The sequence below is a fragment of the Palaemon carinicauda genome, chromosome 5 (genome assembly GCF_036898095.1).
Source record: "Palaemon carinicauda isolate YSFRI2023 chromosome 5, ASM3689809v2, whole genome shotgun sequence".
NCBI lineage: Eukaryota > Metazoa > Arthropoda > Malacostraca > Decapoda > Palaemonidae > Palaemon > Palaemon carinicauda.
In genome coordinates, this window is record NC_090729.1 from 143882086 (window position 1) to 143897912 (window position 15827).

Here is a 15827-nt window from a genome sequence, read left to right on the forward strand (position 1 = left end):
GTAAGACGGGTTGTGATTGGTTCAAGCGCTGATAGATGACGAATCAGAACTCAAGTTTTGTTATCTAGCCTGTGATTGGTGTTTTGCCATCATCTCCAGCTTCCAGCATCTAGGTTCTCGCGGGCCCGGGTCGTCCACTCTCTGTTCCCGCGTATCGCTGAGTAGACGTTCTTAAGTTTGTGAATCTGTGCTGTGTGCGACCTTTTTAAGTTGAACTTTTTGTCAAATCCTACTGTACAATGGCTCCCAAGCGTTCTGCTTCTACTAAGGCTGGTAGTGAGCCTAAACGCCACCGAAGGATGATGACGATAGCTGAGAAGGTTACGCTTCTCGATATGTTAAAAGATGGTAGAAGTTACGCGTCCGCTGCGCGCCATATTGGCATCAACGAATCTACTGTTCGCTATATCAAGAAGGACGAGGCGAACATTAGAAAGACGGCTGCAATCACCTTTAGCAGATCAGCGAAGCGAGTCGTTACAACGCGTAATAAAACGATCGTACGCATGGAAGGTGCTTTAGCTGTGTGGATTGCCGACTGCCGGAAGAAGAACATAGCCTTGGATACGAACACCATCCGAACAAAGGCTTTGAGCTTGTATCAGAATTTTGCTGCAAAGGAACCTCAAGACGACGACGGCAACCATGCTGAAGAAGATGATGATGCAGATGATCCTCAACCAGGGACATCCACTGATTCCCAGCCTCAGAAACGTTTTTCCGCCAGCAAAGGATGGTTCGCGAAGTTTCAGAAACGCTTCGCTCTGAAAAGCGTTTCCCTGCACGGGGAGTCTGCTTCCGCTGACACTGCCGCTGCTGAAACTTACGCGAACCAGACATTCAAGAATATTATCGCCGAAGGTGGATACAAGCCGGAACAAGTCTTTAATATGGATGAGACCGGCTTGTTTTGGAAGAGAATGCCGTCGCGAACTTTCCTGTTCAAAGAGGAAGCCAAAGCCTCTGGCTTTAAAGCATTCAAGGATCGCGTTACCCTCGTGATGTGTGGCAATGCTGCTGGATTTTTGTTAAAGCCGGGGCTTATTTATAAGTCGAAAAATCCTCGCGCTTTGAAAAATAAAAATAAGAATCTCCTTCCCGTGTACTGGATGCATAATCAAAAAGCATAGATTACGAAGATGCTGACCTCCAACTGGTTCCATCAGTGTTTTATCCCGCAAGTCAGCAAATATCTCTTAGAGAAGGGCTTGCCATTCAAGATCCTTCTCCTTATGGATAACGCTGGTGGACACGCAACTGACCTGTCGCATGAGGGCATTCAGGTTGAGTTCCTGCCACCCAACACCACGTCATTAATTCAACCGATGGACCAGGGGGTTATCAGGGCGTTCAAGGCCCTCTACACGAAGAACACCTTGGCGGACCTCATTGCGTGTGTGGATGCTGCCCAAGAAGATGAGGATGAAGATTTTAACTTGAAGGCGTACTGGCGGCAGTACACCATAGCCACGTGCCTGCAGAATATTCAGAAGGCACTGCAACTGTGAATGCGAGCTGGAAGAAGTTGTGGCCCCAGATTGTTTACGACGACGAGGGATTTACACCTGGAATCCAACACTCTGCAATACGCAAATCTGTGCAGTTGGCTGCCATAATTGGAGGTGACGGGTTTGGCGACATGACGACTGAAGACGTCGACGAGTTGTTGGACTGCCATTCCCAGCCCCTAACTGACGCAGACCTCGAAGACCTGACGAAATCGGCAAGCGAAGAAAAGAGTGAAACCCAGGAAGAGACCCAAGAAAATGTCGAAGAAACAGGCTTAATATTAGAACGGCTTGCCAAGGCCTGCAACCATGCGAAGGAATTGAAAGAAATGTTGCAAGAGTGGGACGAGGATATGGTTCGCTCGATGCAATTCTGCAACAAGGTTGATGACATAATGACTCCCTGCAAGATGCTCTTAGATCGAAAAAAGAAGCAGCGGCAACAACTTCCGATCACAATGTTCTTCCAGCCTCGCAAAAAAGAGCCAGTTCCTCCTGCTAGTACGCCTTCGGAAGAAATTGAAGAAGTTTCCCAGGAAGAAGTTGAAGAGGTGTCCCAGGAAAAGACACCTCCGTCTGAAGAGACGTAAAATACTACCTGGCTGCACAGTAGAACACATCATCAGCTTCATCATCATCATTTCTACTGTGCAGCAAATTCATCGCCATCATCATTCAAGTTTTTCTTCAACTTCTTTCGTGGTGAGTACAGTAACAATCTTTATTTTTTACTTTAATATTCTCACATTCTAAAACTGTATTTGTGCCTGTTTTATAGTTTAGTACTGTACGTACTGTATGCATTAAGTTAAAGGGAAGGTTTTAAAAGTCTACATGTTGTAACCTATCATATTTTTTTTGTTTAAAATTTACATTTACGTACGTAAAACAATCTCTCTCTCTCTCTCTCTCTCTCTCTCTCTCTCTCTGTCTCTCTCTCTCTCTCTCTCTCTCTCTCTCTCTCTCTCTCTCGTAAATTGTTTTCCTGCTTTGCTACGTACAATATGTACTGTACAGTACTGTATGATTTTATATAGATATGGTAAATTATATTTGTAAGGTAACATATTTTGTAAATGCTTTTACTGTAAATACTGTACTGTATCATTATTTATCACTTTCATCATGCGCGTTAAATGCCTTATTTGTTCTGAGCGTGGTTGTTTACTGAGCGTACAGTACTTTATGACGCCGTTGTTTCAGGCGGCGTCATAAAGAAAAACATTTCATTTGGAAGTCCTAAGAAAAATACGTAAACTAAAACATTGGTAATAAAAAAATCAACATACTGTATAATCAATATAATCGATGCAAAAACTAACCTATACATATATGTGTACACTAAATGAGTTTGTTTCTTCATTATGATCAGAGATGAACGTAAACAAAACATTGGTTGCCATTTTTTATCGTGCTTTTTAGGTGTTTAGGAAACGCATGATATAAAATCGCCTTTAATATTTGTGCCTGTTTTAGTTTAGGGTGCTGTAGTACATGCATTAAGTGTTCTGTACATTAAAGGGTGGTTTGTTAACAGTACTACGTACAAGGGAAGGTTTTAAAAGTCCGAATATACATGTTAAATAAATAGGTAAATATGATGTCACTACTTCGCGGAATTTCACTATCGCGGCCGCGTCTGGAACCTATCTACCGCGATAAACGAGGGTTCACTGTATTGCTTTTTCTTTTCAGAGTGTGTGTGTGCCCTCTTCCTGCTAGCAGCCATGTATACCTATCCTGGGCCCGAGGGCCGCTCTTGGGGAACATTCATGTCTTCTAAGGATATCGATCCTCACCGTTTGTGTCCGACTTGTGTCCCAGAATACCCCTGCAGGAGTCTTCCTTTTCGTCTGATCCAAGGCAAAGATCCATGTTCCCTTCCGGTCTAGAAACCTTGGTTTCTTTGTTTCCCCTGAAGCGAAAGAGAGGAGTCCCCGACGAGGTACCTTTTTCTAGGGTCGGTTGACCCCTGTCAGATCGTTTAAGGGGAGGTCAAGTGTGACTTGAGTCCACTTCTCCTCACCCTCCTGTTCTGCACTTGTCACCTCAATTGGTTTTTTCCCTCGAGGAAGAGTCTTTATCTGACTCTTTCTGGCCTTCCCCCTCAGGGGAGGTCCTGCAAGTTAGCAAGGTGGCATCGAGATCCGTGGAGGTTTCCATCCTTCCCCCTATGGATGGCTAGCAGAAGGTTGCTCCATTGAAACATTCTGCGCTAGAAACCTTCTTCACTTCAAGGAGGAAGTCTATGGACTCAAAAACCCTGCCAAAATCCTCTTCGAGAGTCTCAAGACCTGCAGAGGGGGTCAAACCATCTTCATCTTATCACTTCAAAATCAACGACAACTCACCCCGAGACGTTTCGTGGGTGAAAGACAACAAACAAATTGCCAGTCCCTCATCAGAAGTCAAACAGAGGGAGTCAGAAGATGCCTTTTGGCAAGTTCTGGACTGCATGAGGACCTAGTGATGGTCCTCAGGAGGGCAAGGACACAGTCGTGGACCATGTTTATGTCATTCAGAAGCCCCCAAAGACCAGCACAGCTTTGCTCTGATCTCAGAGTCTGGAGAGTGCCCGGCGGTAGGTGGCTGCCCAGCTCTCGGAGGAGAATTTACTTTTTGCTTTAGAGTCAAGGTCGCTGTGGTATTGTTGACTACCCTACTGGGTAATTGGTTGACAAGGTAGTCCAAAGCCCTTCCCATTGTATGATGATCGGAGGGGGAAAAATCTTTCCACACGGGTCCACTGACGCCTCAAGTCCAAGTGGAATCAAGCAAGCGATTCCCCAGGCACCCTGGTTCAACAAGGGTCAGAGGAACTGACAGACCTCAGATGGAGGGTGGCAGACTAGAACCTCCGCAAAGAGGTCATTGTTCTTGTCCCCCCCTCCCCCCCTGAACTGATGCTCTTTTCAGATGCCCATATGCTGCACCACACCATCTCTGGCCTTTGGTCCAAATTAGGAATGTGCCAGCATAAAAATCTCTTAGAGATGGGATCAGCTTTCCTTGTCCTCCAACTGCTCCACCTGTTCTTGGTGGGGCACTCTGGTCCTGATTAGCGAAAACACCATGGTAGTAGCTTTTTGCAGCCTTTATGCTATCTAGCAGTAGAGATATTCAAATGGGTGGAATACAACTCTGTGCCCCAGTCTGCTCGCTTCATTCCAGGCAAGGAATGTGCTTGCAGACAATCTGAGCAGAGTGACTAAGATAGTAGGCTCTGAAGGGTCTTTGAATCTTCAAGTAGCAAACAAAGTCCGGACTTTGTGCAGTTTCCCGACTGTGGACCTGTTGCCGACAGCCCTGAAACCAGGCTCCGCTCTACTGCTCCCAAGTCCCAGACCCCCAGGCTCTATTACAAGATGCATGTGACAAAATTGATGTTTACGCAATTCCCCATTCTGTCTGATGAGAAAGGTACTCAACAAAGTCAGAATTAGCAAGAACTTATAAGTGACTCCGATAGCGCCGCTATGACATCGCACAGAATGGTTCCCGGAGCTTCTGAGGGGACTTCTCCATAACATGATCAACTTTAGCAACCACAACTAACAGCTTCTACAATGCCATAGCTTCGCTTTGACTTCACGCCTGGAGACGGTCCAGCATCTCCTCACTCAGAGACCAGGCTAAGTGGTCTGTTTTCTGTGGTTGGTGTCATGGAACAGGTATCACTCCCCTTGATGCCTCTATTTCAACAATAGCGGTGTTCCTTGTATACCTTCGGGAAGAAATGCTTCTCTATGTTCGCCATGAGTCTTGCCTTTAAACTAAAGGGAGTAGATATTTCCTCCTCGTTGAAACTTTCTCTCCTCATACGAAGTTATGAGATTACTTACCCTCAGTTGGAGGTTAGACCTCCTTGGAACGTGGTTTGAGTCCTTCAGTCTCTGAAGGGAGTTCTGTATGAACCATTACGCCAGACATTAGATCGCCACCTTACTCTGAAGACGGTGTTCCTACTCGCTTTTGCTTCAACCAAGAGAGTCGGTGAACTGCATGGTCTATCATACGACGACTCCCATTGATGGGGATGGGGAGAGGTAATTCTCATCAGCTTCGTCCCTGAGTTTATTCTCCAGACCTAAAATCCTGGGGTAGAGAATCCTAGATTCGGGCCCTTCAGGATCGAGAGTCTTTGTTCTGTAACCGAAGATCCAGACCAACTAGTACTGTACTTTGTCCACTGAGAAGTCTGAGGGGTTACTGTAAAGAACAGTAGCAGCTCACCCCATGCTGACTGTCAGCACAGGGATGGTCAAAAGGAGGGTTAGAAGAACACCATCTCGTCATGAATTCGCAAGGCCTTTGACCTTCCACTTATTCCTGACCCTCCTCCACCACACGACCCGGAGCTCAGGACGTCAGGGGGATTACAACATCCCTGGTGTTCAAAAAGAACTACTTGTGGCATAGGTATTGCAAGCGGGCGTTTGGTGGCATCAGAGGGCCTTTGCCACCCACTACCGGCAAGACGTAACCCACAGGAGCTTGGAAACATTTTCCGTTGGTACTGTGGTGGTTGCATAACAATAGGTCTAAACACCTCAAGCTCCTTGATGGACAAATAGCAGAGCGTTGAGGGCTGAGGTTACCCGAGTTAGTCTTGGGTGAATGAGTTAGAATGGCTGGCTTCATTCTTTCCTTCACCTTCCCCTCCCTTGAGGGAATCAGCACCATGGTACTCGCCACAGCTGACCTCACCTCTCTGTAGGTTAGATCCATTTTCCTAGTGTAACCTAGTATAAAGATTATACTTGTTGCTTCCCCAATATCTCTAGTGACGGTGAATGGAGTAAGGTGTAAGTACTTTTAGATTCCTATTACTCTGGGAACCCATACCTAGTCCAGCCATATTGCTAGTGTCACAAACACACAGCTTACGCGGGCACGACAATTTTAGCAAGTGAAGGAACCCTACCGCTAACGATCTATATCGTAGGAAGAGAACCCCAGGTCAAATGCCAAGAATCAGTTGGCACAGACATCCTCCCTCCTAAGAGGTAAGTCATCCCCTATTAATACCGAGGGATTGTATAGTGCCAAAAGAAATGACAAATTTGATAGTAATCTTTATTTTCCCTCACGATACAAACCTGGAGCTATTTATACAAATTGGCCCGTCAGCCCTGTCCCCCAAGAAATTCTTGCCTGCAAGCAAAGTTGGTGCTCAGCATAGGTGTTTGAGTAGAGTAGCCGACTACCCCCCACCCCGGCGGGTAACTAGGGGTTGAGGTGGTTATTCCTCGCTAAAATCGCATGGCTTGTCTTTCAGCTGCGCCTAAAGTAATATCCCCTATAAATAGCTCAAGGTTTTTATCATTACGAAAAATAAAAATTACAGCACTGTAGTTAGGTTACAGACACAGCCGCGAAAAGGGGATATTCGCGAATAAATGCTGCAGTAGGGAGTGCTAATTCCTAATCTAAAAAGTCATTGCCCCTTGCCAAGAGGGGGTGCCCAAGCTAATGATTAACACTGTAAATACTGCCTAATATTGTTTTAATTTGGTTTCTATAACAGGTTATAATCATATGTACAGAGTTCAGTACATTTGTGCACATGTACTGGACACATTAAGGTTACTGTACAGTATTGTGCTAAGGTAAAGTTTTACCGAGTCGTCGTCATCCCCTTACTGTTCTGTATAACAAAAGTTATTCCTATCTTGTAATACTGTACTGTAATCTAATACTGATACTGTAGTGTAGATTACTGTAACATATGTACAGTAATATCATTACAGTACAACTTAACTGTATTTACTGTAAGTGATCAGCGTTTTTGTTCAGACGACTCGTAGCCTACTCGTTTTCTTGAAGCATGACGCAATTTTTTGTGTTGTATTTTGAGCAGTATGTTACATATATACTTTCTTGAATAGATATACAGCTTATTTTTTAAACTAAAAATAAATATCTCAATGATGATTGTTTCTTTTAAATAAACAAACAAAAACTGTGCATTCAATTACTGTTCAACCGCTGATTCTCTCTCTCTCTCTCTCTCTCTCTCTCTCTCTCTCTCTCTAATAATAGCTTAAAATATCTGATTTTTTTCGGAAGCATTATTGCATTCTAGAAAATTATGATTATTTAAATAGTTAATTGTGCTTTAATAAAACATTTATGTACTTTTGTTTTAAATTTCGGATGTATTTTATCAATATAAGTATTTTGGGTGCTTTGATCAGATCAGCTGATGCCCATACGAATCAATAACAAAGAGTATTGTATTTCTTAACTTATTCAAAACGTCTATATATAGTTAATATAGTATTATATAAGCACCGATGTGTTATAAGCTATCATAATTTTCATATAATACATTTATAACTCATTACAGTATTAGTTCTCTCTTATTCAATGTCAGGATGAAGAAAACTTCAAATTCTCTCTCTCTCTCTCTCTCTCTCTCTCTCTCTCTCTCTCTCAAAACACACACAGTGTAGTCAAATGCATTACATATTACTGTAAGTATTAGGTAAAGCAAACAACAGAATAGCCTACTGTGAATTTTTTTTGTATACTCCGATCTCAAAGAAGACCTCCCTACGGTCCACTTCACCCGGCAACAAATTTTCACCTGGTTTAGAAGACAGTCTTCCTACACACTTTGATAGTGGCCAAATGAGTCAAGGAACTTCATTGTCTCTCTTTCGACATCGCTCATTCATGAGAAGGGTAGTTAGTAGGTAGTAGGTTAGCCAGGGCACTAGCCACCCATTGAGATACTACCGCTAGAGAGTTATGGGGTCTTTTGACTGGCCAGACATTACTACATTGGAGCCTTCTCTCTGGTTATGGTTGATTTTCCCTTTGCCTACACACACACACCGAATAGTCTGGCCTATTCTTTAGACGTTCTCCTCTCTCCTCATACACCTAACAACACTGAAATTACCAAACAATTCTTCTTACATCACTGTCATTGTTCAGTGGCAATTTTTCTCTTATTAAGGGTAGAAAAGACTCTTTAGCTATGGTAAGCAGCTCTTCTAGGAGAAGGACACTCCAAAATCAAACCATTGTTCTCTAATCTTGGGTAGTGCCATAGCCTCTGTACCATGGTCTTCCACTGTCTTTTGGGTTAGAGTTCTCTTGCTTGAGTGTACACTTGGGCACACTATTCTATCCTATTTCTCTTCCTCTTGGTTTGTTAAAGTTTATATAGTTTATTTAGGAGATATTTATTTTAATCTTGTTGCTCTTCTTGAAATATTTTATTTTTCTGTTTCCATTCCTTAGTGAGCTATTTTCCCTGTTGGAGCCCATGGGCTTATAGCATCCTGCATTTCCAACTTAGTAAGTAATAATGATAATAATAAGGGTGAAAGGGAACGTTCAGTTTCATCCATGATTTTGTTCCCAAGACACAGTCTCCAGAGCAGACAGATCCCAGACAACAAGTCTGCACTTAGTAATTGACGATCCAAATCATGTTACTGTACCCGGGATGAGGTTTGAGGCTCTACCTCAAGAGAACGGCAATAGTCCACCGGGGTCCTTTCTTGTCGTCATCACTGGGAGAGATGAGAGGAGGATCACCAAAACATCATCTCTGCTGGATTGAGAAGAGTCATCAATTACGCTCTGAATCCAGATCCTCATCCATCACATCGACCCACGATATCAGGGGCATAGCTATGCCCCTGGCCCTTCTAAGCAGATTACAGTACTCTGTGATGCAGGTTCTACAAACAAGGGTGTGAATGCTCCAGGTGACTTTCACAACCTTTCTCCTGCAAGACGGGACCCACAGGAACTCGATACGGTCACTATCGGTCCTTTGGTTGCACAACAGCTGGTTGTATACCTCAAGCCCCTTATTGGACAAGTAGCAGAAGGTTGAGGGCATTGTTACCCGGTTTTAGTGTGCGTGAATGAAAAGGTTTAACTGGCTCTTATTCTTTTCTTCATCGTCCCCTCTCTTGGGGAAAGCAGCATCCTTGGTTCTCTGCATAAGCTGACCTCAAACCACTGCAGGTAAACCATGCTCCCTTGTGTACCTAATATTAAGCTAATACTGTTGCGTCCCCATACCCTGGCAATGTAGTATTGGTTAAGTCTTGGTTACCACAGTTTTCCTACAAAATCTTGGAATAACTTTCACCTTGACAGTCACACTGCTTATCTCAACACAGCTTACGTATGCCGCTGACCTTGCGTAGGAAGATTTTATCGAGGTGCCGGGACTGCTTATTTTGGGTATACTCAGATAAGGAGCCCCGGGTAAAGCCAAAAGCCAGATTGGCAGGGACGTCCACCTTTCCTAATGGGTGAGTCACCCCTATTAAATAGCATAGGTTTGTATTCCAGTTATGGAACAAAGGACAAATACATAGATTTGTATTTTTCCTAATGATATAAACCTTTAGCTATTTATACAAACTTACCCGCCAGCCCTATCCCCCTTGAAGTCCTACCTCCAAGCAAAGTGAGCTAAATCACAGGTGTGGGAGTGGTAGCAAACAACCCTCCTTAACCCCCGATAACTAGCGGGATGGGTAGTTACCTTCGCTAAAATTGTAATGGCTAGTCCTTTCAGTTTCACCAAAAGTAATACCCCAAATAAATAGCTAAAAGGTTTGTATTGTTAGGAAAAATACAAATTATCTTCGAATTTGTCATTTTTTTCTTTTTGAGAAGCTGATGTATAGTTTTTCCAGCACTAAATACAAACCTCTACAGTGGAGATATGTTTTGGCAATAGCCAAAACTAGCTGTAAGACTTTATGCGAGGTGTAACTACTCTTCGCTAACTAGCAGAAGGGGCTGGGGTGAAGACCAACCACCCCGCTCACACCAGCGCTAGTAACTGAACGTCACGTTTTATTTCCGCTCGGAAGTGAACAGGCATAGTCTTTCTCTCTCATTAAAAACCTTTAACTGGCTTACGATTAAAACAACTGGCCTAAAAGATTAAAAAGACTTTTTCTATTTAGAGTGCAGACCCCTGACTTCCCTTAGGTGCAAATTCCGCCTTAGCAAAGCAATGGTGGCCACTACCAGGATAGTATATTTTTCCTTGCTTCCTTTCCTCACTGGGCTATTTTCCCTGTTGTGGCCCTTGGGCTTATAGAATCCTGCTTTTCCAACTAGGATTGTAGCTTAGCAAGTAATAATAATAATAATGATATACTCCTGCCTTCCTTGGGGCTTTTCGGTCTCCCTGATAAGGAATGGTTTCTGAGGATGTTACAGTTAAGGGCACAGCGTAAGTGCACGCCTGCCTCCCTTGGTGGTTGTCCTGCATCTCTGGAGGTAATGCACCAATAGAGTTCTTATGCTTTTAGCTACAACACTGCTCCTGTTCACCTTCATTCCTGCAGGTCCGACTTAAAAACAAGAGCCGTTGCAGACTGATTCCTCTCGGGGGTTTCCAGCCGGGGATCCCTTTGGGGTAAACCCAGAAACTAGCTTTGGCTACGTTTTACAGACGGCGCTCGATACCAACCTTCAGGTGTTGGGCAACCCACCCTTCCCAAGAGGGTTACTAATTTCCCAGCTACTGTCAGGCAGCCTTTCCTCTTGTGGGAAGTGTTACCTTCAGTGCCCCTTGGTGCTGGATATCCTTCTCGCTCATGGGAGAGACGTTCTTCTCCTGGGAGGTCTCCCCTCACGGGATCACCCTTGGCTGGTATTGAGTTCGTCCATATCTTGCTCGAGCTCTTCGGAGCAAAGCTTCCTAGAGCTTGACAATGATAGTGTTAGGCAACTGCTCACAGCTCCCACCCCTCGCTGTCGTACCCTCAGATTACAAGAAAGGAGTATAATGAGCAATTTTCCTTCAGGGTCGTTGCCGCAGATGCGGATGCCTGCTGACCACTTGCGGTCGCCGCCTCTCCCATCAACGAGTCCTGTACGCTAAAACTTTTCAGAGTTGTCTATATCGTGCCCATTTGGCACAGCAAAGTTCATGGAGTTTTATGAGGCTAGGCCCTTAGGACCTGTGCCTCAGGGTTTCTTCCTGTCACGAGGGAGAACCTGCTATTCTACAAGTTCAGCACTCCCTTATTCGTCTCCTTGCAAGGGTAGTACATACAACCATCTCTGTAGGTTAGGATGAGCATGAGTACTTCACAAAGACTCTAGTCTTGCAGAGAAGTCATGCACAGTGCTGTGCACCCATCCAATGAGCGCTAGTGAGGTGTGTGGGCGAGCTCCTTTTCCTGACAAAGGTCTGCGCGCAACGCTCGTCTTAGCACCCATAGCGAGTTTGCGAAACCCTACTCGCCAGCATGCAGAGCTTCAGCTTGCTGTTGCCTCAAGTACATGCTACTTCAGTAGTGTTTATCTACTCGCACCCGCAGGTGCTCACCACCTTACCTGTATCCATCTTTACAGATGAGAGTCAACACTCGCCTCGTCAGTGTTCGCCAGCGCTCAACGGCATTTGCTGACGCTCGCCAGCGCTTGCTAGCATTCGCTAATGCTCATTGACACTGTGGCAGGATGTCGCAAAAACAACCACCACACCCTTAATAACTATCAGTCTAAAGTCCCACATCACAAACTTTCCCCTTACTTTACACTAACTGGACTCTTCAACAAAAGGAACAGTAAAACTCAATATGGCTTAAAACTGTATTTCTTACAAACTACAACCACAACAAAAAAGAAAAAACACGAATACTCCTAGCTAACTAAACTATCACACTATAATCAAAGATAAAAAGTAAACAGTCTGTTGTTCACAATCACCCTAAGCAAAGATAAATAAAATTATTGTACTTACTGCTATAAAAAACACTTCCAATGAGTATAAAAAAAAAATGAAAAAATCCAGCATTTGGGACACAACTGACTCCTGCTGCAGTCAAATAGAAAAAGCATTTGCGCAAGACATTCACCACTGCTCTAACCTGTCTATAAAAAAGTAAACAAACAATCTCAATTATACCAACAGTCTTTCCCACTACAAACAATCATTACCAGTACACACACACACACACACACTCTTCTCTCTCTCTCTCTCTCTCTCTCTCTCTCTCTCTCTCCACATCGGCATCACCCCTCATATGGAGTTTCGAGTCTACGGACTCTTAGTTGGAAAGGAGACCTCGTTCCAGGACTCCAAACAGCAGAGGTTCACCTGACCATGATGACTGGTCTCCCGCTCGTGACGATTGGCCAAGTAATGCTCGACCTCTTTTCCTGGATCTCAGATCTCAGAATCCGAACCCGTCGGTCTGGGAGTCCTTAGCAGCATAGCCAGTGATCCAGATCAACGGTTGCTATGTCAAAGAGAAACTGAGAGTCCCTTCCTCAAGGAAACTACAAGACCTCGCCCCAAGTATCAGCACTCTTCACCAGATCGGGGAAAGTCGAGAGAAGAATTACCAAGGACATGTTCTCGTCTCGGATTCACAAGGTCATGGACCATGCATCGAATCCATATCCTTCTCCTCATAGAAGAGACCGAGACCTCATAACGTTAAGGGCAAGAATACACCCTGGCGTTTATTAGAATACTCTGTGATGGAGGCCTTGTCAGCGTGTGTGTAGAAGCATCAATTGACCTTTACCACCCACTTCCTGCAAGACGTGACCCACAGGAACATGGAGACGTTCTCCATGGATTCTGTGGTGGCTATACAATAAATGGTTTTAAAACCTCAGGCTCCTTGATGGACAAGTAGCTGATGAGGGAGGGTCAAGTTTAACCATAGTTAGGTTTGGGATGAATATTATTATTGTTATTATTATTATTACTTGCTAAGCTACAACTCTAGTTGGAAAAGCAGGGTGCTATAAGCCCATGGGCTCCAACAGGGAAAATAGCTCAGTAAGAAAAGGAAACAAAGGAAAATAAATTATTTTAAAAGAGCAACAAGATTAAAATAAATATCTCCTATATAAATTATGAAAACTTTAACAAACCAAGAGGAAGAGAAATAAGATAGAGTAGTGTGCCCAAGTGTACCCTCAAGCAAGAGAACTCTAACTCTAACAGAGAATGTCTGGCCATTTCTTTCTTTCATCTTCCACTGTGTTCTATAACGGCACTTATGGTACTCAATAAAGCTGACCTTCACTGTCTGCAGGTAAAACCATTTCTCTTGTGTACCTGGTATAGATAGATACAGTATACTCATTATGTAGCCATACCCCCTGGTGAGGTGGGATTAGGTAAAGTCCATGGTACCCTCGGAAGAGTTCGATGACTCGGAGAACTCTTACCTGGATCAGTCACAGTACTAGTATCACAAGCGCACAGCTTGTGTAGGCCTCGCACCATGCATAGCAGGGTTTTAGGGGTCAAAGCCAAAAGGTCAATTTGCATGGACTGCCACCATCCTAAAGGGTAAGTTAACCCCTAGAAATAGCAGTGGTTTTGTGAGTGATGGACCAAATAACAAATTAGTAAGTAAATTGTGTTTTTCCTAACGATATAAATCTGTGACTATTTATACAGATTGGTTTGCCAGCATCAGACGCCCTTGAAACCCTACTTCCAAGCAAAGTCAGGTTCACAGCCCATGTGTGCGAGTGAGAAGGGTAGTTATTTCCCCCATCCCCCCATTAGCGGGTTTGTGGTTAACCCCCACTAAAAATCTAATGGCTCGTCTTTCAGCTTCACCAAAAGTAATAACCCTATAAATAGCTACAGGTTTGTATCATGATGAAAAATATAAATTACTTAAATTACTTCCAAATTTGTCATATTTATTACATCCCCGATCTCCATGTGAGTTCAAATTGGGCAACGTCTAGGTTAAGTGTGGGGTTTAGCTCCAATTATATGCTTACCTGGTCATCACAATCCTTAGTTCTCACACCTTCACACGGCTTGCCCAGGCCGTTAACTCTCAGAGTTAATTAGGTGACAGGGTGCCTCTAAACAGCTCATTGAAGCACAGAGTAACATCTAGGCTCAGTCACCAGCCAATTATTTTTTTTTTCACCCACCTAAGGGTGAGTCTCCACTTTAAAGGTTTGTATATAGTGCCGGAACAGATGATAAATATGGAAATAATTTGTAGTTTTTCTAAATATACAAACCTGGAGCTTTTTACACACACTGGTCCTGCCATCACCTTCCCCCTAGGAAGTCCTGCTGCAATTGCAAATTAACATTCAGTTACTAGTGCTGGTGTGTGTCAGATGGTTGGTCTATTCCCCTCTCCCCCTCCACTAACTAGCAAAGGATAGGTAGTTATATCTCGGGTAAAAGTCTTACGGCTAGTTTCAGCTGTCACTGAGAAATATCACCACTGCAAAGAGCTTCAGTTGTGTATATTAGGAAAAATACAAATTATTTCCAGATTTGTCCTTGTAGCAGATGAGTAATGGATAAAAATGGAAATGATAAATTTCCTTTTTAAAACAGTTGTCTGATCAAATATACTATATTAGATAGTTTAATTCACTCATTGATCAGAAAATGACCATAAGTTAAACTTTTTTTTTTTTTTTTTTTTTTTTTTTTTTTTTTACAGTACTGTATTGAAATGATTGTGTCATGAGCTTATTTGTGTTATGTCATTGATAGTAACTACATATTTGGTTTTTCCATTTTAGACTCTTGGAGCAGTTGGAGAAGGCCCCTCTATCACATACCCACCTGGTACAACATTTCCTAAGGAACTTCCTCCCCAAAAAGGATTCTATGGCAGTGTTCCTGGATTCCTAACACAAAAGATGAAACAGTTTCAGGTATGTTTAGTTAAGAATGTATTAAGTGATGTTTTTGAATGGCTCCTTGCAATGTGAATTTTGAGTCATTTAAACTACCAAGTTTGCAAATTTGTCATGTTGCCAGAATTTCTTCGGCAATGTATAATATTAATTAACAAAAATCATTCCACAATTCTTTCTTTAAATTCAATAACTTTCATATGGTATACAATGCAATTATTATCAAAATGAGAATGAGTTGTATGGTAAATAAAGGTAAAATTGTTTAAACCTTAGGAAATATTTTGATCAGAGGGAGGTAAGAAGTGAGTAAGGGACTTGAGATAGGTACACCATAAACAAAGTAAAGTTTTTTCAATTCTTTCTTTTAGACATGTATCCATATGACTGAATACTATTTATAGAAATTCAGATGAAAAGATTTTATCGATGCCATTTCACAAAACTTTTTTTTTTCATTTTACTTCAGTTATATTTATACAAGAAGAGAGGTAACAATGCATTGCTGACAACATGAGCCATGGGTTGGAGGAGGTAGAATAGTGAATCTATTTAGGTTGCATGATTACATAACACATGGTATTTAAATGCTTAAGATGCATCAGTTGCCAAATGACTTCTTTGCAGTTGAGTAATACCATTATACAGTACTTGTGATAAAAACTATTACTATAT

The 15827-nt window shown here is 43.0% G+C and overlaps 1 protein-coding gene across 1 annotated transcript in view; it reads left to right on the top strand.

Moving 5' to 3' along the window:
* The window catches only part of LOC137641528 (uncharacterized), a 154573-nt gene that overhangs the window by 56568 nt on the left and 82178 nt on the right, over positions 1 to 15827 (top strand). The window contains exon 3 of the mRNA XM_068374168.1: positions 15036 to 15170. Coding sequence (XP_068230269.1) covers positions 15036 to 15170 — 135 coding nt within the window. The remainder of the gene's footprint in view (positions 1 to 15035; positions 15171 to 15827) is intronic.